General features: G+C 43.0%; 1 protein-coding gene and 1 long non-coding RNA gene across 9 annotated transcripts in view; one reads left to right on the top strand and one right to left on the bottom strand.

Moving 5' to 3' along the window:
* Positions 1-24855, bottom strand: part of LOC309654491 (endophilin-A3) — a 661335-nt gene that overhangs the window by 320046 nt on the left and 316434 nt on the right. The window contains exon 3 of one of the 8 annotated variants that reach the window (XM_082448507.1): positions 17388-17467. The exons of the other annotated variants lie outside the window; for them this stretch is intronic. Coding sequence (XP_082304633.1) covers positions 17388-17390 — 3 coding nt within the window. The 5' untranslated portion in view covers positions 17391-17467. The remainder of the gene's footprint in view (positions 1-17387; positions 17468-24855) is intronic. 8 annotated transcript variants of the gene reach the window in all.
* LOC309654607 overlaps positions 1-24855 on the top strand; it is a 535162-nt gene that overhangs the window by 232166 nt on the left and 278141 nt on the right. The window lies entirely within an intron of this gene.

The following is a 24855-nucleotide window of genomic DNA, read 5'->3' as shown; positions in this document are numbered from 1 at the left end:
AAGGAAGAGAGTGCATGAAATGGAAATAAGAGAGAAAGGAGGAGCTGGGACATTCAAAGCCTTACAGGTCATGGCAAGGAGTTGAAGAACTATAGATTTCAGTTAACACTGACTGCTTTGTGGAGGATAGGTTAGGAGGATGCAAGATGGAATCATATAGATCAATTAGAAGGCCACTGCACTAATCCAGTTGAGAAGGGATGATTCCTTTGACTGGGAGGACTGCCGTGGTGAAGGGGAGAGGTAGATAGACTAGAAGTTACTGACAGGTGAGAAAAAGCAAGGAATCAAGGATGACTTCCAGGTTTGGGCTTGAGCAACAGGCTACAAAAGATTCAGTATGAGGGATTTCCGTGGCGGTCCACTGGGTAAGACTCTGCGCTCCCAATGCAGGGGGCCCAGGTTCGATCCCTGGTCGGGAACTAGATCCCACTTGCATGCTGCAACTAAGAGTCCACATGCCACAACTAAAAGTCTGCATGCCGCAACTAAAGATCCCGCATGCTGCAACAAAGATCCCGCGTGCCGCAACTAAGACCCAGCGCAGCTTAAATAAATAAATAAATAAGAGGTGTAACTAGTAAGAAGAAAAGTTCTTTAAGGAAAAAAAAAAAAAGATTCAATGGGTGGGTTGCCCTGAGGCAGGAAGGGATCTGCTGGGGAGGGGCAGAGAGTTTGGGTCTGTTTGGGTCACATGAAGTCTGAGATGTGTTTGAGACATCCATCCATGTGGAAAGCTTGAGCTGGCTGTTCAATATGCAAGTCTGGAGCTCATAACGGAGGTCTAAGGCTAAAGACAGAAACTTGGAAGACATCGTTTTCATTTCCTACACATATATATTTACAGCATCATACTGGAAAGGACCCTCCCTAGAGAATGAGTTTGGCGGACAAGACGGCTTTGTCTGGAGCCCTCAATAATTTTAATATCTGAGGACTTCCCTGGTGGCACACTGGTTAAGAATCCACCTGCCAGTGCAGGGGACACGGGTTTGATCCCTGGTCCGGGAAGATCCCACGTGCCGCGGAGCACCTAAGCCCGTGCACCACAACTACTGAGGCTGCGTGCCACAACTACTGAAGCCCGCGTGCCACAACTACTGAAGCCCGCGTGCCACAACTACTGAAGCCCGCGTGCCTAGAGCCCGTGCTCCACAACAAGAGAAGCCACCACAATGAGAAGCCTGCGCACCGCAACAAAGAGTAGCCCCCCTCGCCGCAACTAGAGAAAGCCTGTGCACAGCAACAAAGACCCAACACAGCCAAAATAAATAAATAAAATTAAAAATTAAAAAAATAAATAAGTCTAATATCTGAAAGTGAGTAGAAGAGGAGGAGCAAGCAAGAGACTAAAAATGATAATCAATTAGAGTAGAATGAAGGGAAAAAAAGACAAATATTGGGTCATGGAAGGATTCAGCATCAGAGTGACCAACAGTCTTGAATGCTGCTAAGAGACTGAGATGAGGCCAGAGACGTGTCCATTGGATCTGGCAGCAAGGAGGTCACTGTTGACCTTGACAAGAGTAGTTACGGTGATGCGGCAGGGACAACCGTCATGGTTTTGAGAGGTGAATGGGAGAAGAGGAAGTAGAGACCGTGATGAGAGACTCAGAAAGGGGCCATAGCTGGAGGGAAACGTGGAATTGCATGTAGAATTTTTAAAGATAGGAGACACTGGAGCACGTTTGTTTGCTTACAGGAATCATCCAGTAGCAAGAGAGAGAATGGAGAAGACAGAAGAGGTAACTACAGGTGCAAAACCCCTGAGAAGGAAGAGGAATGGGATCCAAATTGATTGCGGGGGCTCTGGCTTTTGTCCAGATGAGGGCCCTTGGCCCACGTAGGCCTTCATCAGGCCATGCTCCCTAGCAGACTTGGAGCCTCCATCTCCCCTGCGCCTACTCCTTGGATACCCTTCTGCGAGGTCCCAGGGACTCCTGGTCCCAAGATCATCCATTTGTCTCTATCACCCTCTCTAACCACCCCCCACCCACCCCGGCCCCATTCAGCTTTCTCACCTCTGAGCTGGCTCTCTTTCCTGGGCTCTGCTGCAGCTGCAGCCGCCCTGCTGCTGAAAGAAAGTGCAGCCACATTTCGTACCAAGTTGCTGCCTTCTGTGGCGAGGGGGGACTGTCCTAAGCCTCTGTAAACAGAGTATTTGGTCTGTTGTGCTTCTTTTATTTTTATTTTTTTAATTCTCTTCGAACTACCAGAATTTTTTTTGTATTTTGGCTGTGTTGCTGCACTCAGGCTTTCTCTAGTTGCGGCGAGCGGGGGCTACTCTTCGTTGCGGTGCGCAGGCTTATCATTGTGGGGCTTCTCTTGTTACAGAGCATGGGCTCTAGGCACATGGGCTTTTTATCAGAATCCTTACTCCTGAGTCAATTTTTCAGTCATTTGGGAGTCGAGGCTACAGCCTGGTGCCATCCAAGTCCTTTCCCTCTATAGTGGCGAGGGTGCACCACCATGCTTGTTTGAAGAGAAGTCCTGCAGCATCCCATGATCGTGAAAGCTCAGTGCTGGGAGGGAACATCTCAGTCATTTAATCCAGCCTGTCCACCTCAGCAATCCTGCCAGATGCCCTGCAGCCTCTGCTTGAATACCTTTAGTGACGGGGAGCTCACTCTCTTACAAGGCAAAAGGGGTCTGTCAGAATCTAGGAAGTTCAGAGATACCAACCTAGTCTGAAGTGGCCCATTGCTCCCCAAGGGTGGAATGAGGTACCTTTCCTCTGTCATCCTCCCCCACGTCCTTCCCCTGCCTTTCCCTCTCCCTAGAGGGAACTGAATTCTAGAATCTGAACAGAGTGGGATTTGGGAAGGGACAAATATTTGAGTCACAGAGCTATATAACTGGAAGAAGTTTTAGAGACAGTCTAATCCCAACCCCTACCTTGGAGCAGGAATTTCTCCTGCAGCATCTTCCACAGTCATGCACATAGACTCAATAGAGGCCCTTTGAAGAGAAAGCTGGGAAGGAAGGAAACTCAGGTTTATTGAGCATCTACTGTGAGCTAGGATTTGTGAACACTGCCTCTATCTGTCCTCATCGCTACGCTGTGAGCTATGTGTCACCAGCCTCTTTTCACACAGGAAGAAACCAAGACACAGGACATCAGGACATTTAACTAGGGACACACAAAGTCCCAGCTGCTGAGCGAACGTTCACCCCCATCCCAGTCCCCCAGCTCCCTCAGTGGAAAACAGTCTTGGAAAAACTGGACCTTCCTTGAAGGAGAAATGGCTAAGTTGACTCATGGCTTCAGAAAGCAAGCACCCTGGGCAGCAAAGAACACGCGCTGACATTCTCACCACCTGGGGGTTGACTTCCTAAATGTCAGGGAGACTCGGTGTCAGGCGGTTCCTCACAGGACAGGGTGACCAAAGACTTCAGGCCCCTTCAGCAGCAAGAGTTGACGGCAGGGCTGGGGGAGGGAGGTCGGACCAGGAAGTGTGCAATCTTCCCAGGGCGCAGATCCAGGGCCGAGGAGAGCAACTGCCAAAATGCATCATCCCACCAGCCACTGTCCACAGCTGCCGAATCGCTGTCCACAGCTGCCGAGTCACCGGGGACAGGGTCAGAAGGAATCCAGACGGCCCCTCCAGGGACCTGAGGATGCAGCTGATCTACCTCCCCCTCCAGCTGAAGGCTTTGACTTTAGCAGGAGGAAGTAAGTATGGGATGGGGGTTCAAGGACAGGATTTCAGCATCCTAGCCCCCATCTACACCCTGGAAAGGATAGAGGATGTCTATCAAGACTTGGCTGATGGCATGGAAGGAGAAACAAGTGGAGGAGAAGTGGGTGTTCCTATATAGAGAACAGAACCCAATACTCCTCGAAGGTTGAGCAGTCACCATTAAAAAGAATACAATGGGATTCTCATTGAATTTCAACAAGCCAGTTTAAACCCTTCTCCCAGCCTTGTCTGAGCGCTACAGGTGGACGTTCGTCTCTCTCCAGAGCGTGAGCACAGCCAAACACCACACCACTGACCTCTACAGAACTGTGGTCAGTAAAGATCACTAAGTTCTCTTTCCTACCTGCCACTGTTAAGCCATATCTGTATTCGGGACCGAGAGCCGGACTGTACCATCCCCGGTCATTCACGCCCTCTTTAGATCTGGCCCATCCTTTCAGCCTGTCAAGGCTCTTTTTGGATCCTGACTCCATCTACCAATTTTTGCATCGCTCTCTCCCCGCTTCCCATCAGCCCAAATTTGAGCAGCTCTCTCTCCATCTGTCTCCTTGTTACTGCCACAAACACTGAGCTGGAACAAGGCTGAGAACTGGGCACTTTACCAGGCCAAGAGAAGCCTGTCTCCAGGCTGACAGTGACTTTACTCACTTAGGGTCTTCTCATTTCATATATCCCCAACTTGGCCACTGGGGATTCAAGAAACACCTTGTCCGATTCTGCCGTGACACAGACAACACATGGAAGTAAGACACTAGATGGAAGAACTGAGATTCCAACGGATCTTCCTAGGTCGGGACAAAAGCTAAAGGCTAAGAAGGGACAACACTGAGCCACTATTGCAGAACAATTCCCCATGACACCAGGGCTTCAGAGGACGGTTACGGTCACTGCCAGGAATACGAATGCATAAGAAGTCAATCTCAATTAATGGTAACCAAGATCTGCAGCAGAGAGTTTAGCACCAGGATGGGAGGCGCGGACCACTCCTACCGGTGGAAGGTCCTTTGAAATGATAATATTTGGTGAGTCTGAAAGTATGTGTTCCAGGTGGAACAGGAGAATCCCCAGGCTCTGGGGACAGTCTGCCAGGAATACATTCTCTGGAGGGTCTCTGGGGGTTGTTGCTCCCAGCCTGAATTACACATGAGACTTTACAATTTGTACCCTCCAAAGTCCATGAGGGAATAATCAAGTTAACCAATATTATTTAAATTCAGCATACCAAACGCATTTTTGTTCCAAGAAGCAGGATGTGCATTTTGTTTCCTGAACCTGAAACAAAGACTCAAAAAGAAACCTTCAGGATCATTTTGGTTTTTCAAGTAGGCTGTTGTCATTCCAAGATGTTTCAAAGTCCTGGGGGTCCCCAAACTTCCTGATTAAATATAAAATGTATTTACTTTGCCAAAGCTGAAAGGGTGGGCTGAAAGAAAATGAGTTTTCACATTTTTTTTCTAAGTCTTTAAAAAAAGTTAATGCTAGGAATTTAAGATTCATCCTTTCTATTTACCATCAACTAATGAATACGTTCTCTTGATCTTGTTGGGTTGAAAGGCCTAACGTTTGAATGAACATCTGAGTGTGAGTACATCTCAGCCAAAATACCATGTCGTTTCAAACTTCAGCTTCACTCTGAGTCACATTTTCAGAACAACTATGAGCAGCAGACCCTTCTGCATCCCTCTTAGTGCTGGAAGGCGGGTGATGCCTTGTGGGTGTGCATATTCAGAACAAGCTGTTCCATGGAGAATTCCTTGAATTTAAATTTATCATATTAAGGCTCTCTTTAGCAAACTGGAATGTGGATCTTACAAATGTCATTCATAGCACTACTCTTCCATCTGCCACTAAACACAAATTCTCTCTCTTTCTCTCTCCTTCCCTCCCCTTCCCCTACAAACACACACACACACACACACACACACACACACACACACACACACACACACATCTTTAATCAGCCCTGGCAAGCAGGGCCAAAAGTAATCAGTGAAAAGATCTTGCTGGAACAGATTTCACCTTTCAGTTCCCTGAAAGGAGAAAACCTGAAAATGAAATCACAATACTTCTTTATATATCTGAACCGTCTTTAGCCCTCAGCACCAGGCTTTGTGCATAGGAGACATTCAATACTTAATTTTCTTTCCTAGAAAAACTGACATAGGTTGCCCTTTCCACCCCCACAGAGCCCTTCATGACTGATGCTTGATTTTCTCTCTGCCACAGAAAGACCAGAATGCTCTGGCTGAAGCACATGCTGGCATTTCACAAGGGGTTATTTAAAAACTTGACCATTACTCTGAATGGGGAGAGGAAAGAAAGCCTGCCCCTGCCAATATACACAATATAGATCCTCTTTCCCTGGAGCCCACCCCTCCCACAAAACTTTATTGAAGAGTCCATTTTTCAAGGACTTGAAGGAAGCTGACCCCTTGGAAAGAGACTCAATGAGCAAAATGTCACGTGGAAATAACTCTAAAACACTTCAGGGGGAAACATTGAAAACTGTATTCCGTGAACAGGGCTCCACTGGTAAAGAAAAAAGTTAGATGGATGGTCACCACAAATCTTAATTAATTGTAAACTCCCTACCCACTCTTCCCTTCTCCCAATCCCTCCCCTCCTCCTGGTCCAGTCACACCGGTAAGGGGTCATGCCCTTCCCCCCAAAAGCCAGTCAGCAGAGCAGGGAATGATCATTTATTTGAGGAACGTGAGCAACTGTTGTTGCTGAGAAGTGCCGTATGTGGGAACGACCCGGAAAAAGTGCCGTGGAGAAGTGAGGTGTTTCCCGGGGGAATCTCTGTAATTCCCTCCCAGGCGTCACTTCTGCTCCAACAGGGATTCAGGGTCGAGAGAGAGACAGTCTCCTGCGGCCCAGTCTGGGCAGTGGAATCTGCGCTTTGATCCCAAAGCGAAATACGTCTTTTCCCACAGCCTCTTCACCACGGACACTCATGATTACCTCTCTGGCAGAGACAAGACATCTTTGCTTTTAAAATAGAGTACAGGGACTTCCCTGGTGGTGCAGTGGTTAAGAATCTTCCTGCCAATGCAGGGGATACGGGTTCGAGCCCTGGTCTGGGAAGATCCCACATACCACGGAGCAACTAGGCCCGTGCGCCACAACTACTGAGCCTGCGCTCTAGAGCCCGTGAGCCACAACTACTGAGCCCACGTGCTACAACTACTGAAGCCTACGCACCCTAGACCCCGTGCTCCGCAACAAGAGAAGCCACCACAATGAGAAGCCCACGCACCGCAATGAAGAGTAGCCCCCGCTCACCGCAACTAGAGAAAGCCCGCGTGCAGCAATGAAGACCCACTGCAGCCAAAAACAAATAAATAAATTTATTTATTTCTAAAAATAAATAAATAATTAAAAATCAATAGAGTACAAATCAGTATTGTACTCTTTACCCAGGTGGCGGAGGGAGGGACTCCCCAGTGCATCAAATGTTCAGGTACTTCTTAAGAGTATGCCCAGGGTCTATTCAGTCACCCGGTCAACAAACTGTTTATTAAGCACCTACTAGGCACCAAGGCCGTTTTTGACATGGAGAATTCATCAGTCAACGAAACAGACAAAAATCACTTTTCTCAAGGAGCTTATATTCTAATTCGGGGAAACAGAAAATGAACATAATATATAAGTAAGTTACATAATGTGATATAGGAAAAAGAGGTTGGAAGTGCTGGGGGCTTGGGGTATAAACAGCACTTTTAAATAGAGCGGTCAGGGCAAGCCAAGGTAGGTCAGGGTTCCTTAGGGAATCACGTTTTATTTTCTGGTTTTCTAAACAGACAAGTTGGAGCCTGCCCTTTTCCTTGGAGGCTTCAAAGTGTCGAGTCTCTCTAGGGACCTGGCTGGGATCTGCCAGGCTCTGGAGTCATCTGCTTCTACCTACAGCAGCGGTGTGACCCTCTGCTCCTTGGCCCCAACTGCCTGTCTGCGTCTCCACCACCCTGCCCTGCAGCCAGCCCAGGCCCCAGCACTTCACCCGGGCTGTTCCAACGTCTCCTGCTCCCGCTGAGCCACAGTCCACCCGGCCCAGGCCCTAATAGTACAAGCACGGGCATAAGTATGCAGAAAACACCATTACTGGACAACAGATTGATTACATGGGCATGGTGTCTGTCGCCAACGTCAGAGTCCATGACTAAGCATGAGGCAAATCTGCGTATATCCCAATACACGAGCTTATACAAACTCAGTAGTGAAAGAAAAAGAAAGAAAGGAAGGGAGGGAGGGAGGGAGGAAGGGGGAGGGAGGGAGGCAGGCAGGAAGGAAGGAAGGAAGAGGGGGGAGGGAGGGCAGAGGAAGGAAGGAAGGAAGGAAGAAAAGGAGGGAGGGAGGGCAGAAGGAAGGAAGGGAGAAAGGAAGGAAGGGGGAGAGGGAGAGAGGGAAGGAGTGGGGGAAGGGAGGGCAGAAGGAAGGAAGGAAGGAAGGAAGAAGGAAAGAAATAAAGGAGGAAAGAGAGAAAAGAAAAGAAGCATTACCAGCTCTTCCCGATTTGCCAAGGAGACACCACCCAGCCTGACACAGTCCAGAACCATGTCGGGGACATAGTCATGTTTGTTCAAAGTCTTTCTCACCCTCACGGCTTGCTTTCTTTCAGGAAACAGCTTGTCTGTGTGGCTGAAATCCTACAGGCTTTCAAAATGTAGGCTTCCAAGAGAAGAGAAAGACAGAAATGTGCTGTTTGCACATATTCCGAAAAACATTTATATTCAGCCTAAGCCGGTTTGTTTTTCTAAGCTTAGCAGGGCAGGAAGTCTTCAGTGCTAACGCATCAGCAGAGCTGCCAAGTTTGCTGTTTGGATGCTCCTGCCTTTCAGAATTCTTAAACAAGCAAGGCGATAGGAAGATAGTGATTTACAGTCAGGATGTCTTTGCTCCATGTGTATAAAATGGCATCACTCTAATTTCCATAAACTACCAAAAAATTCTGGAGGTTTAGCATAAAATGTTAAGGACTTCTTGAAAACAAAAGGTGATGCTTTTATAAAATTAAGATGCTAACATTAACCCCTACAATTCAATGGTACCAAAGCCATACTGGAGGCATAAATCAGAAAAAATTGTTACAAACAGACTGTCTTCTGTTTAAAAACAAAAAAAAGGAGAAATGCAAACTACAGTGTTTGATCCAAGCAAAGTGTTGGGTGTAATACAGGTTTAGGGATTTAAGTTGGTATATTTTTAAGGTATAATTTTAATTTCTTACTGATATATGGAATGACACGTAATTTTTTTGCATGCTTTAAACACAATCACATCATCCCATATTTGTTTGACATGAAAATGTCACTTAGTTTTAAATCCTGAATAAACATAGGATTAGTTTTACAAACGGTACCGGATACATGGAAAGTCACAGTCATAAGCCAGACAAACTTGGAGACACTGGACACCTGCTATAATTGGTGATGGATGCTCAAGTTTAGAAAGGGGGCCAGATTTGTGGTGGGGAGCCCGGGGGTCCAGCCCACCTCCACAAGAAACTCCGTGGCTCCCAGCATGTTTCTTCACGTCTCCAGGTCTTACCACATCGTTAAACGGGGGAGACCGGGCTAAATGAGCTCCAGAACACCCCAGGGCAGGAGGAAAACTGGGCTATAAGATGAAGGAGCAGGGCTTTTGTTTCTTTACTGTATTTTTTATATTACTAAATTAATAGTGTTGGTATGAATTTAGAAAAAGTCTCCTGAGCAGAAAAACACCCAGTAGTCAAAAAGTAAAACTCTGGTAGCCTTTGTAATGAGGGTCATCGTATTTTCTTAAACCAAAAGCAGTCCCAGGAGAGACATGCAGAGTGATCCCCTCGCTAACTAAAAGGGCCCCCAGAGACAGCTGCCCATGAAGGCCAGGGTTAAAAAAAAAAACAAAAAAAAAACACAGAATAACTTCAGGATAAAAGAGTCAATGTGGAAAACTTTAACCATTGCCTTCCCCCCAACAGCCAGCATGGAGAGGGAGAGGGGGGCTCTGAGAGAGGTAGCAAGTGTATTTCGATACGGTGTATTCGTGCTCGCAAAGACTCACTTGTTAAAATGGAGCTAAAAACCTTATACCTCCCAAAATTGCTGTGACCATTTAATAAAATAATGCATATGGTTGTGTAATTGTAATTACTTAATTTGTAAGAAGCTATACACATGTATGCTACTATGATTGTTGTTATCACAAAGTTCCAAAAACAGTGGATATATGTATATGTATGGCTGGTTCATTTTGCTATACAGCAGAAACTAACACAACATTGTAAATCAACTATACTCCAATTTTAAAAAAATAACTAAAAAAAAAAAGAAGTATGGCGGACTTCCCCGGCGGTCCAGTGGTTAAGCCTCCGCATTTCCATTGCAGGGGGCACGGGTTCAATCCCTGGTCGGAAACTAAAATCCTGCATGCTGCACAGCCAAAAAAAAAAAAAAGTATGAAATCCATTGATGAATATCCAAATTTCTTAGCTTAACTTTCAATCTTAATCTAATTTGCACAATATCTGTTACAATCCCACTGTATTTCAAATGTACTTCTTAAACTTTTTCTAATAAAAGTGTATTTTCTTTGACCAAAAAAACCCCAAAAAAAACAGAAAAACAAAGTTCCAAAAGCAAGTTTTTAATATTAGTAGTAATACAAGCATGTACTGAGTATCTCCTCTCTGTGGGTGCTGTGCCGGTCATCAGAGACTGAACGAGAGACAGTCCGTGCTCTCAGGGAGCTCCACTGTCTAGGGTTGGGTGTGGACTGAGAAAGAAATCAGTAAACAGGCCCTTCAAAGCCATGTGATGAGGGCCATTGAGGAGAGGGAAGGACAGGATGCTACAGGAGCACGTGAGAGGGACACGCTCGAGGCGGGGAGGGTGGAGTCAGGGTCACAGAAGGCATCACAGAGACAACAGCCAAGCTGTGATAGAAAGAACACGTAGGCACTCATCAGGAAAACAGAGAGAAGGATGCAGGAACAGAACCTTCTAGAACAACATGGGTGTAATGAACAACAAAGGCAAGCTGGATGAACAGCCTGCATATCTGGAGCGTGGCATGGGAGGGAAGAGGAGAGAAGTCGGAGAAGCAGACATAGGCTGGATCTCAAAGGGGGTCTGGTGGGGCAGATCACAAAGCCAGTGTTTATCCCTAGGAAGCACCAGAGGGATATTAAGTAAAGAAGTGAAACTATTATTACGGAGAACGAACTGGAGGGGGAGTGAGACAGAAGTCGGGGAGGCTCCTCTATTATTCCAGGAGAGAGATGACAGCGGCAATGAGGATAGAGAGAGGAAAGTGAGCCATAACAAAATAATGTATCTCAGAACTCAAGCTAAGAAAACAATTATGCCAGCATATCTGAAATACTGGGAGAAATTTTAAAGTTTTAGAAAAAATTCTAAATAATCAAAATTGACTCTAAAAAACAAAAACAGAAAAAATCTCCATGGTCCTTCAACTATTAAAGAAATAGAATCAGTATTTAATATTCTTCTCATGAAGAAACCGACAGGTTCAGATGGTTTTAAGGTGAGCTCTACAAAACGTTCAAAGTGTAAATAATTCCAATCTCTAAATAAACTCTTCCAAAGAACAGAAAAAAAGGAACACCCCATAATTCATTTTTACGAGATTATGACCTTGATAACAAAACCAGACAAGAGCAATACGAGAAAGAAATTACATACCAATCTCACTCTTGAAATGAAGGCAAAATTCCTAAATAAGATATAAGCAAAATAAATCTAACATCGTATAAAAAGAAACCATCAACAGTAGAATGGATCAATAAATTGTAGTCTGTTTACACCCTAGAACACAATAAAGGAGTGAAAATGAATGATCTCAGCTTCACACATCGACAGAGATGACATTTTAAACCATAACACTGAGCAGAATAGACACAGTATGATTTCATTCATATAAAATTCAGAAAAGGCTAACACCACATAATACGTTATTTGGGGATACATACTCAAATGACTAAAACAAAATCCACCTTTTGTGGGCTTCCCTGGTGGCGCAGTGGTTAAGAATCTGCCTGCCATTGCAGGAGACACGGGTTCGAGCCCTGGTCTGGGACGATCCCTCATGCTATGGAGCAACTAAGCCCGTGTGCAACAACTACTGAGCCTATGCTCTAGAGCCCGTGAGCCACAACTACTGAGCCTGCGTGCCACAACTACTGAAGCCCGTGCGCCTAGAGCCCGTGCTCCATAACAAGAGAAGCCACCGGTGAGAAGTCCGCGCACCACAACGAAGAGTAGCCCCCGCTCACTGCAACTAGAGAAAGCCCACGCACAGCAACAAAGACCCAATGCAGCCAAAAATAAATAAATAAAACAAATAAATTTAAGGAAAAAAGATTTTTAAAAAATTCACCTTTTGCTGTGGTGGTGTCTGAGCAGAGAGGAGGATGCAGTAAGGAAGGGACACACAAGAGGCTGCAATGGTATTGATAACATCCTGTTTCATAAGCTCCATGCCTGGGCCACCTCATGTGTGGCTGTGCAGGTTGGGCACCACACCCTGCATGTGGCCATCTTCCTATAAGCATCGTGTTACATAAAGTACTTTGTGTGTGTGTGCAAGATAATCATCATAATAAAATAATGTTATAAAACTTAAAATACATATGTATGCAAAATAATTAGAATCAAATAATTTATATAATAGTAATATAATAAAATAAGTTTTAAGTCAGACCTGTAAGCATGTTTATTTTTAACACTAGATAAATATAGCCTTTTATATCAATGGGAAAGTGGTAGATTAGCCGATAAATTCTTTGGGACAACAGGTAAATTAGGAGAAAAAAGGGCAAACTCAGTTTCCCTCCTCAATCAATGCATCAAAATCAATTCCATATGGATAAAAAAATGTAAATGTTAAAATATATATGCATGTGTGTGTGTATATATATATATATATATATATATATACACACACACACATATTTATGTGTATGTGTGTCTGAATGTGTGTGTATACATACATTCTAGAATATATATATTCTAGAAAGTGGTGGAATTTTGTAGAATCAAGAATTGTGAAAGAAAAGTCTGATATCATTCTGGTTGTTTTCCCATTGTAAGTTACTTTACCTTTCATCTGGAATTTCTGAACAAATTTATAACAGCCGACAAAGTATTTGTGGTGACAGACAACAGCTAGACTTAATCACAGTGATCACTTTGAAACATACAGAAATATTGAAATACTATGTTGCGCATCAGGAACTAACATAGTGCTGTAGGTCAATTATACTTAAAAAACAAAGAAACAAACAAACTCATAGAAAAAGAGATCAGATTTGTGGTCACCAGAGGCGGAGGGTGGGGAGCGGGGGAACTGGATGGAGACAGTCAAAACTTCCAGCTATAAGACAAATAAGTACTAGGGATGTCATGTACAACATGATAAATACAAGTAACACTGCTGTACATTACATATGAAAGTTAAGAGAGTAAATCCTAAGAGTTCTTCTCATCACAAGGAAAAAAGAATTTTTCTGTTTCTTTAATGCTGTATCTATAGGAGACGATAGGTGCTCACTAAACCTATTGTGGCCATAATTTCATGATACATGTAAGTCAAATCATTATGCCATACACCTTAAACTTATACAGTGCTGTATGTCAATTATATCTCAATAAAACTGGAAGAAAACATAAAATTTAATAATCCAAAAAGAAAAAACAAAATAAAGTTATTTGTTTAAGAAGTCTAGGGAATTCCCTAGTGGCCCAGTGATTAGGACTCTGCACTTTCATGGCTGAGGGCCCAGGTTCAGTCCCTGGTCGGGGAACTAAGATCCCGCAAGCCGTGTATCAGGGCCCAAAAAAAAAAAAAAAAAAAAGTCTAACTTCTGGCTTCCTAAAACAGTCTCTACTGACTGTGTTCTCTTCATGTGTGTGGGCCACACTTTCCTGTTTCTTTGTGTGTCAAATTTTTGTTGAAAACTGGACATTTTAAATAATATAATGTAGCAACTGTAAAAAATATTTTAACCTTCACCCTTAGAAGTCAGAAATTTCACCAGAATATGTATATGTCTCTGTTTGTGTCTTTTTTCATTGGTCCTGACTGTAGCCCAGTGAGCCCTTTCAGACTCAAGTCTGTCTCCATTCAAGGAGATTTTCTACCAGTAGTTGCTTCATTGTTGTCCCTTCTCCAGCCATTGCTTTTTTCTCCTTCTGCTGTTTCTATTGCTTGAATACCAGGTCTCCTAAATCTGTTCGCCAAGTCCCTTAGCTTTTCCCTCATGATTTACACTGTGTGGGTTTCCACTGTTGTAGATGGTATTTCCTCCACGTGGATGTCCTTCAGCTCATTCACTGAATTATTTACTTTGAAAATCTCATTTGTTTTTATTTGAGGAAAGCCATTTGGGGCTGTAGTGGAATCTCCTTACATTCTCTTAGTTGGTGGTTTTTCCAGTTTCTTTCTGTCTCCTCCAGAGCAGTTCTATTTCTATACAAGAGAAACACTCTATGTAAGAGTTCTGTGTAAGAGGTGTCTGATCTGAGTGGGCTGCTTGTTATTTCTCTTTCTGGCTGCTGAGCCCCCTTAGATGCGCTGCTTTTCTACTCTCTTGTGTATACACATTGGTGCTCAAATATGCTAGAACCAAGTGGCTACCATCCCGCCACGGCAGGGAGGAAGCACAATCAATGCCCCTGAGGGACCTTAGAGACCCAGCTGGCTAGATAGCAGTCTCCTATCAAGGCACAAAGAGAAAACCTCTCTTGGGACTTCCCTGGCAGTCCAGTGGTTAAGACTTCGCCTTCCAATGCAGGGGGTGCAGGTTCGATCCCTGGTCGGGAAGCCAAGATCCCACAGGCCTCGTGGCCAAAAAAACCAAAACATAACACAAGCAATACTGTAACTAATTCAATAAAGACTTTAAAAATGGTCTACATCGAAAAAAATCTTAAAAATTCAATAAAGACTTTAAAAATGGTCTACATCGAAAAAAATCTTAAAAAAAAAAAAAAGAGAGAGAGAGAGAGAAAACCTCTCTCTTCCCAAGTCCTATTCTCTTCCCAGAGGGAGAAAAGTTCTGAGCCACCTTTCAGCATTCATTAGGGGCTGGGAAAGCCTGAATCCTCTCTCCAGACCAGCCTGCTTGCCAGCCCCAGAACGTATCTATCCTTTGCCAAAGGGGCAGCTGGCTTTAGATGGCCGTAGGATTATGCGACCCTGAATTATTCTGATATAGCATTCTGATACACAGAATGAAATATATTTATATACATATCAGATCTTGATGTGGTGAAAATCTTTAGAAGTATAACATACTTCTAAAGGCAGAAACCATACAAATATTTATAGAGCTAATATTAAAACTGAAATTGAAAAGCGAGTAATCAAACAGGAAAATACTTTAAACACACATAACAAAAGATTCTTAACTTCTACATATAAAAATAGCTCTTACAAATCAGTAAGGAGATGAGGAAGAGATTAATTTTAAAAATGGGCAAAAGACACGAATAGGAAACTTACAAAAGAAGAAATGAAAACAGCCAATAAACTTATGATATCACTAGCAATAACAAAGACAGGTAAAACACTTATCAGATTGGCAAAGATTTTAAAAAATACACTGCCCACTGCTGGCAGGGATCAGGTTTGAAACACATTTTAGCAAGTTGGACTTTCAAATGTTTAAATTCAAATGAAGAACAAGTGACAATCTTAACTTTAAAAATGTACACAAAAATTGCTACACCCCAAATAAAATCTCAGAACAAATACATGTTTAAAAGTTTAAATGGCTAAAACTACAATACAAATAGAACACTGGGGATATGAAGAAGCACTCTCGCGCTTAGCACATTCATTCATTCATTCAGTATTTTTGAGCACCAGCTCTGTGCCAGGCCATAGAAGAAGCACTAAGGACACAGTGGTAAAGGAGACAGATGCAGTCCTGCCCTCAAGGAGTTTAAATTCTTAATAAATAAAGAAAGAAATAAAGTTTAATTCATAATAAAGAAATTATTATGAGAGCATTTCAGACAAATTTCGCTAATTTTAAAACAGGCAAATTATATGCTTACTTAACCTCCCCACCTAAAAACTAATTTTGAGGGATATGTTGAAACATTACTCAAAACACATTTAAATCATAAGTAGCTTATCAGTACAGTAAGGGGAAGAGGGACAGAGCTTCACCTGCTCCAGCCTTTGTAAAGATTCAACTCCACATTGGTTATCTTCTTGCAAGGAGAAGAGAACAGAGGAAATTAGCTGGTTGTGGTCTAAGTAAGGGAGGAAAGATGGGGCAAGGTATGCTGATCCCATCTCTTCCCTAGAGGTCCTTTAGGGCTGCACTGTCCAATAAAGTAGCCATCAGGCAACATGGCTATTGAGCATTTGAAGTGTGAGTAGTCTGAACTGAGATGGGCTATAAGTGTAAAATAAACTCCTGATTTCAAAAATTTTGTATTTAAAAAGCAAGGTAAAGTATCTCATTAAGAATTTGTACGAATCTGAAAAAGAATATATATACACATATATATACATCTATATACATATATACATACCTATATACATCTATATACATATATGTATACACACACACATATATATGGCTGAATCACTTTGTTGTACACCTGAAACTAACACAACATAGTAAATTAACTATACTTCAATTTTAAAAAGAATTTTTATATTGATTGCATGTTGAAAGGATAATATTTGGGTTTTTTAGGTTAAATGAAATATAATATGTTACTAGAATTAATTTTTTTAGTGTGGCTACTAGAAAATTCAAAGTTACATATGTGTCTTGCGTTACATTTCTATTGAACAATGGCAGTATATAGGATTTTGGAGTAGTTCTTACTTCCCTGAAAGTTCTGAGAAGAAACCCCACTGATCTAAAACAGGTGGGTGTTTCCAATACTCCTTACTCACCAGGATGCAGTCTTGGGTTCAAGACTAAACAGATGATCCCTAAACGGGCTGCAGAGAGGAATAATCAAGACCTCGAGGCATTGCAGAAACTCCATGCCTAAGAAGGAGGTCCCATCCACACATCAATTATTGGCTCTGATGAGAATGGCCACCAACCTCAAACCAGCATGAAAGGCTTAACTGCAAGAGTGCATTTTAAAAGGCCCACGTTCCAGTGCCAAAATGAAGTTGAGCAACTAAATTCAGCTTAATTCTTGAACAAGAAACCATAAGACAGCACAAACATTCTAGCCACGCTGTTGCCTGCCACCTAAGACATGAAACGTCTTCCATTTTCAGCAGCTGCCATTCAAACATAATTCAGTGTGACTACATCCAAGTCTTATATTTCGTGGATGGCTGACCACTACTACAGATCTGTTTGTCCTCTCCCATAGCGAGTCAATGCCAACAGTAAATAATGGACTAATGTCACTGGTTGTGTTTAGGAGTAAGTGAAATGCAAATGAATCACAAACCTTCCTTATGGAAGAGCAGTTCTGTTCTGATGAAAGTGTCTTTAAGTGTTTAGAAGGAAAAATGGTGTAGCGGCTCAAAGGCTTGCCTGCATCTACTCAGGGGTTTCTGACAGGTTGTAAAAGAGAGGCATCTGCTACTTAGCTTAGGGCAGAAACCCAGGCTGTGGAGACCTTGGCTTAGGCCAGACCAGGAGGAAAGCGGAGGGAGGACGAGCTAGCTGCCAGGAAGAAGCTGGAAAGAGCTCACCATGGGTTTCTACACGTCCATGGGGAAGTCGCTCGCAGGGAGAGACGGTTTCATCTTCCTGGGGACTCGCTCTACCTTTGCTGTCCTCAGTAAAAAGACAAGAGAGGAAGAAAGAGCCACATTACTGAACGGTTATTATGTGCCAGGCACGTATTAGATGCCAGGCATAGTTCACCTAAATTAATCTCACATCAACCCTGCAAGGCAGTTAATATCACCCTTCTTTTTTAAATAAGGGGGAAAAATTGAGGTTCTTGAGGTAAAGAGAGCTGTCTAGTGTCATGGTTAGTGAGTGGCAGAACCTGTTGGAAAACTCATTTATTTCCTCCTCACAGAGACGTACAGGATACAAAATCATTTTCTTGGGCAAAATATATATGAGGCTAAACACCTAAAAGAAAATATAAGAGGGTATCTGTGTGGCATCAAGGTTAGAAGGGATTTCTTTTAAAAGACACACAAAAAGGCAAACTATAAATGATAAGATGAATAAACAGCCAAGTATTTATTCATTCAATAAATACTTCTGAACATCTGCCATCTGCCATAGACTGCTCTAGGCACTCGGGATCCATCATCGAACAAAAGAGACCAAAACTTCTGCCAATGAAGGATCGGTATCAAGCACATATAAATGATGTCTACAAATAAGTGAGAAGACGACAAAAAAGAAACTCATGGGCAAAAGGTATGAACAAGCAATTTACAGAAGTGGAAACCCACATGCCAGTGAATATGAAAAAATTGCGTATTTCACTAGCAATCAGGAAAATACAAATTATAACATCAAAGAGATACCCTTTCATAAATATGAAACTGGCAAAAACGAAAAAGCCTGACAGTGTCGAGTACTGGAGATGATATGGTAAAACAAGGATTCCTAGATTGTTGGTTAGACTATAAATTGGTACCATGACCTTAGATAATAATTTGTGCAATAGCTAGTAAAGTTGAAGATGGTGTATCATTTCACTCAGCAATTCCTTTCCTAGGCACAGACCTTAAAGAAATTAACATATAAAAACAACATGTAATAGAACTGTCCATAAAAACAAAATTGGAAACACCTTAATTATTGACAGATGTGCAACAGGAGGATGAAAAAACACATTCTGATGTCTTCATACAATGGAATACTACACAGCAGCAAAAATAAATGAATTAAAGCTACATTTAACTACATGGATGAATCTCACTAACATAATATTGAGCAAAAAAACCAAGTTCAGAGTAGTCACAGTATTCCATTTACATAAAGCTTTAAAAGTATAAAACAATACTACATATTTTGTTTAGGAATATATAGTAAAATTAGAAAGAAAAGGAAGGGAATTATAAACTCTAAATTCAGAATAGTTACTACACCTGGGAACAAAAGGAAAGGAAAAGAGGAAAATGTACCTATTTCTTTGTATTGATAATGTTTTATTTCTTAAGCTGGGAGAAGGTACATGAGTATGCACTGTATTACTAGTTAATCCTTTCTAATTCTTAATTATTACATAAAAAATTCAGCAAACTAAGCATAAATCTCAAAAAAAATAGAACTTGCTTATGAGAAATCAGCAAGGATTCCCAAAATATAAATTAATGCTGTTCTTTATAAGTTGTAAACAGCTAATCTTTGCTTTGGATTTCAAATCCACCAGGAAGCCCTAACTTGGAATATCAGCACAAAGTGTGCAGCCAGGGACATAAAGCACTGTTCTGTGAAGGAGACGTCTTAACTGTTTTTCCTAAAAGCAGAATGATAAAACAAAAACAAAAAAACTAGATTAAATGGTGTCAGGTTGTCAAAGGCTAAGCCAGGCCTTGGAGACGTCTCAGGGCAAAAGCTGTTCCATACAAGAGGCCCAGGTTTTGAAAACATGGTGCAAGTGTGGAAAAGGCTCAGAATGGTCAGGGGAATGAAGCACTCCTGAATTTGGAGAGTGAGGGTATGGGAGAAGCACAGGGTTCATTACTGGATGAATTCAGGGCATGGCTGGATCAGAGACCCAGCAAGGCTACGTCAGGAACCGTTCTGTGCTTCTCACGCTATTTACTTGTCTCCCAAACTCGGTATGAACTTCTTCCAAGGCAGAGAGCAGGTCCTCAAATGACTCCTCACAGTGTCCAGGGATCTGTGCTAGACCGTGAGGGGCCCAAAGGTAAAGCAGACATAGACCTCAAGGAGTGAGGGAGAAGAGTCAAAGGTGAAATCCAACAGAGGAGAAGGGTGTGTACAGAAAAAACTCAGTTGCAACGTCAAACAGGATAAGGAAGAGATGAATGGTGGTGAGAGGATTGGGAAAGACTTTGCAAACATCTTGAATCTTGAGAGAGATTGAATCTAGAGAGCTAGGATTAAGAACAGAGGGGTGGGACTTCTCTGGCAGTGCGGTCCAGTAGTGAAGACTCCGCACTTCCAACACAGAGGGCACGGGTTCGATCCCTGGTCAGGGAACTAAGATCTCACATGCCGCGCAGTGCGACCAAAAAATAAATTTAAAAAAATTTTTTTAATAAAAAGAAGAACAGAGGGGCAAGTGGAGAAAGGCATGAGAGGAGGGGAGAACAAGTACAGGAAAGCAAGAGGCAGCAGTTCTGTTTGACAAGAGTGTGGATACACGACCAACCACACTATTTGGAGGAACCAGTAAGCCACATACAAGGGCAGAGTAAGAACTCAGCAATACCTATCTCAATCATAAACAGAAGTTCTGACCAAGTACAGTTGGCCCTCCACATCAACAGGTTCCACATCTGCGGATAGAAAATATTCAGGAAAAATTTTTCCAAAACGTTCCAAAGCATAACTTGAATTTGCCACGCACCAGCAACTACTTCCATAGCATTTATATTGTATTGACAGCTATTTCCATAGCATTTACATTGTATTAAGTAGTATAAGTAATCTTGAGACGATTTAAAGTATACAGAGGATGTGCCTACGTTACATGTAAATACTTGAGCATCCTTGGATTTTGGTATCTGCAGGGGCTTCTGGAACCAATCCCCCACAGATACTGAAGGATTATGTACCTACTTCCTTTCATTCTTCCCACTAATGCTAGTTTCATCTTGACTCAAAAGAATGACCAGTTTTATTAAGCAATATCTTAATCTGAATTTGTGGCCAAAGTTCAAATATATCCAAGTGAATTCCCTTATACTTCTATACCTCTGATAAAGATTGGGCAACCTTACAAGGCCTGCTTGGGATGTCTTCCTCTACCAGTATATAACGAAGGCAGTTTGGTCCAACTGACAATAGGTTGGGTAATGAGTCAGTGAGAAAAGTGGATGGGAAGCAAATCAGAATAGATTCACATTTCTTTACAAGTTATAAACAACACATTTTTGTAACTGGAGAAATAAACATAGCTCACTTCTAAGAAAGCAAACATTTGCAGGAAAGTCATTAGATGACATCTGCCCTCTGATGGAAAATTTAAGGAAAACAGCATGATCCAGACCAAGCCAAGGGAAAGACCAATTAGTATTATTTAGACTACATCACTATCATGCTTCCTTGTACAATAAACAATCACTGAATCTCTCTACTCTTTAACTCCAATGTTCTCCAACTAGATACCAAATGCTTCCTTCTTCCAACACACCAGTCTGTAATCTATTCAGTACTCAGTGCCAACAGCAAGGGTGAACATTTTTGGTAGGCTCCTTTGGCTGACCTAACATATACTGGGAAGAAGGGTAAAAAGGGATGGAAGAGAAGAGTGAAAAAGTGAGAAAAGAAGTAAAATGAGTAAAGGAAGATGTGTCTAAAGTAGTGACAGGTAGAGGGACACAGCCACTAGCCACTGGCACTGCTACCATACATTGTCTGAGAAAGACATCAAGTGAATTAGAGAAGCAAGTTTATCTTAGCTCTGACCCTCACCTGTTCTGAGACCTTGGTTAGGTCTGTTTTGGGCTCCATGATCTTTGAGGCTCTGTTTATCCTATCCCTGAGTTTTCAAACACAACTGGCCTACCACATACGATGCCATAGAGGATGCAGAGAAGCCTGCTACAATGACTCCACCCCCAGAGCCCCAGGGTCAAGATGTCAGCATTCAGATAACTGAGGTAACCAAGTCGCCCTACCCAGAAACTGTCCCAAATGGCCAAAGGAAAACAGAACAGGGGAATATCAATAGTTTTGAATAATCGTTTTGAAATGATGCCAACCATATGATAAAAATTTTAAGGATATTTTTGGTGTTAGATCAAGTATTGGCAGGACCCAACAAAGAATAAGTCACTAAGGACAGATTTTTAAATATCCGTTCTTAAGAAAGTGGTACATGGGACTGTTATGGGAGTATGTTAATGAAATGGTACAAAAATTTCTAGATGTGGAAGGTTGACAGCTGGAGACCATGACAAAGCACAGTGAAGCCAGAACAGCTTCACTTGAAGTCTCTCTCTTACCAGGGACCAACAGCGGTCAAAGGTAGCTGGCAGAGGGGCCATACCAAAATGAGCCTGTAAATAGGACTATGGCCCCAGCTCCCACAATTAGTCCTTTAGGATGCTGGGTGAATGAAGTTGCGATTTAAAAAAACTATATGATCAAGAGTGATATTTTAAAGTATTTAACAATTGCTAAGGCCCAGGTACCAACCAATAAAACAGATGGCAGCCGTAACTATTGATCGGCCAGATAGGTAGGTATGGCTGGTAGGTACTTGCTTAACTAATTCCAGATCCATTCCTGACAATCTTAAAGATAGATTTCTAGGGTACACAAGCAAACAATCAGGGAACCTATGGTAGCCATTAGCGCTGTTCACTAAATGTTTCCAGTTCTCCTCTTGGGTTCATGGTAGGAGTGCATGTTCCCAGCCCTTTGAAGTTAGGTGTGGCCATGTCACTTGCTTTGGCTAACAAAGCAACAAATGGATAACAAAATGTGAGTGTCACTTCTATACAGAAGCTTTAAAGAACCAGTGCTCAACTTGCCACATTTTCTATTTTCCTCTGAAATGGCAACCAGCAATGTTTCAGATGGCAACAGCACTGAGGAGAAATGTGACAGATATACAAACGAGTGAGAAAAAGCCCTCTGTGTAGCATGCCATTGAGATTTTTTTTGAAGGTTACTGCAGCATGATCTAGCCTATCCTGACTGATGCATCACTAGTTTTGGGAATAATGCAAAAGGCGATAGGGCCATTTGCAAACACTCATTCAAGGACAAGTGAACAGATTAAAACCAACTTGGAGGGAATTCCCTAGCAGCGCAGTGGTTAAGAATCCACCTGCCAATGCAGGGGACACGGGTTTGATCCCTGGTCCAGGAAGATCCCCCATGCCACGGAGCAACTAAGCCCATCCGCCACAACTACTGAGCCTGCACTCTAGAGCCCATGTGCCTAGAGCCCGTGCTCCACAACAGGAGAAGCCACTGCAATGAGAAGTCCACACACCACAACAAAGAGTAGCCTTCACTCACCACAGCTAGAGAAAGCCGGTATGCAGCAACAGTATGCAGCAACAAAGACCCAATGTAGCCAAAAATAAATAAATAACCAACTTGGAAACTACAAGCATCTGCAGCATTAAAAAATAACAACAGAACATGCAAGAGATAATTTTTTGGAAACAAAGTTTGTTTTTTGGAAACAAAGTTTTACTATAGTTTTATTCTGCTCTCTAAATTTTAGATAGCATTTGCTGTGAACACTTAAGGAAATTAAAGTGAACATGAACTTTGAGAAACAAGATATAAAAGATGAGTTGATAACTCAACAGTTTTAAATGAAAAGGGAGCTGGCATAAGAAAACAATGTAAGGAAATAATCTTAATGCATTAGAAGGAGTAAAGAGCAGAAATTACAGAAAATTAACTGCATGCAGTTTTTTAGCACAGTAAGATGAGAGATCAATAAAAGTGAAGAAAGAGCAAGGGAAACTATTTAATCTAAAAAACACAGAAAATACTATGAAAATAAAATTAACAGAGCATCAAGGATCTATGGTATAATAACAAAAGATATAAAATTTATGTTATCAGAGTACAAAAAGGAGAAGAAAAATAGTATAGGGCTGAAAAATATATTTGAAGAAATAATGGCTAAAATTTGGGGAAAAGCATAAAACCAAAGATTCAAGAACCTGACTCCTTAAACAGAATAACACCAAAGAAATACACAAGACATACCATAATCAAACATCTGAAATCTAAGGACAAATAATCTAAAAATAAACTAGAGAGAAACAATGTATTACATTTAGGGGAACAACAATTCAAATGATAGTGGACTTCTCATCTGAAACCATAGAGGCCAGAAGGAAGTAGCAGACATTTCAAGTGGTGAAATAAAAGAACATTTGGACCAGAATTCTATACCCAGCAAATATACCCTTCAGGAATAAAGGGGAAATACAGACATTCTCAGATGAAGGAAAACAGAATTTGTCACCAGAATACCTACCCTTAAAGGAAGGATAAAAGAAGTGCTCTAAAAAGAAGGTAGGGGCAGAGTCAAGATGGCAGACTAGAAGGACGCAGAATTCGCATCTCCGTACAACTAGGGCACCTACCAGGCACCGGTGGGGGACCACAGACACCTAAGGGGACAGGAGGAACCCCCAGCGACCGGGTAGGATGTGGGGCGTGGAGGGGAGTGAGGGAGGAGGAGAAGTGGCGGGATGGGACTGGCGCCCCTGAGGGGCGTCTGGGGAGGGGAAGGGATCCCATGCCAGAAGGGAGAAATTGGGGGGACCACTGGGAGGCCAGAGGATCAAAAGGGAGCATGGCCAGGTTTCCCCTACCCACTTGGGCCCCCCGGGAGCCTGCTGAGATCCCAGGCCTGATCCTCTGCCCACAAAGGCCCCCTCCAGCTGTGTGGGTCCTGAGGGAGTGGGAGGGAGGAAAGGGGGAGCAAAAGTAAAGGCCGGACCTCCGGGACTGGCTCCCCTGAGGGGCGGCTGGGGCAGGGGAGGAGTTCCTACACCCAGCAGACCCACCCACCATTAGGGGTCCAGCAGGGACGGGGGAGACCCTGGGGGAGACCCGGAGGGGGTGCATGGAGGAATGGAAAGGAACACGGCCAGTGCTTTCCCTGTCCACTTAGGCACTGGGTAGCCTGTTGGTCTCCGGGGCCTAATCCTCTGCCCTCGGAGCTTCCCTCCTGCTGTGCAAAGCCCAAGTCCCGTCCCTACACCCCCACCCCAGGGCCCTACCTTTACACTTGGAGACTCGTTCTGAGACCCCCTCCAACCCACTGGGCCTAAACCCCACCCACACACCCTCACCCAGGGCCTTACCTCCAAACTCCAGAACTCCACACTCCAGAGCTCCCCCTTTGGACATGCTGCCTCTCCCCTTCCAGGCAGGTCCTAAGCAGAGGCCCCGCCCCATGCTTGAATGTTGCCCCGCCTAGGTCCTGCCCCCAAGGCCTTTTCTGGCTGGAGGGTCCTGAGCCTAGGCCCCGCCCCACACTCAAAGGTCACTCCCCCACCCCCACCCCCACCTAGG

Source organism: Balaenoptera physalus, assembly GCF_965194825.1.
Source record: "Balaenoptera physalus genome assembly, chromosome: 2".
NCBI classification, from domain to species: domain Eukaryota; kingdom Metazoa; phylum Chordata; class Mammalia; order Artiodactyla; family Balaenopteridae; genus Balaenoptera; species Balaenoptera physalus.
Note: the sequence above shows the minus strand (reverse complement) of the source record. Positions and strands in the feature narration are given on the sequence as shown.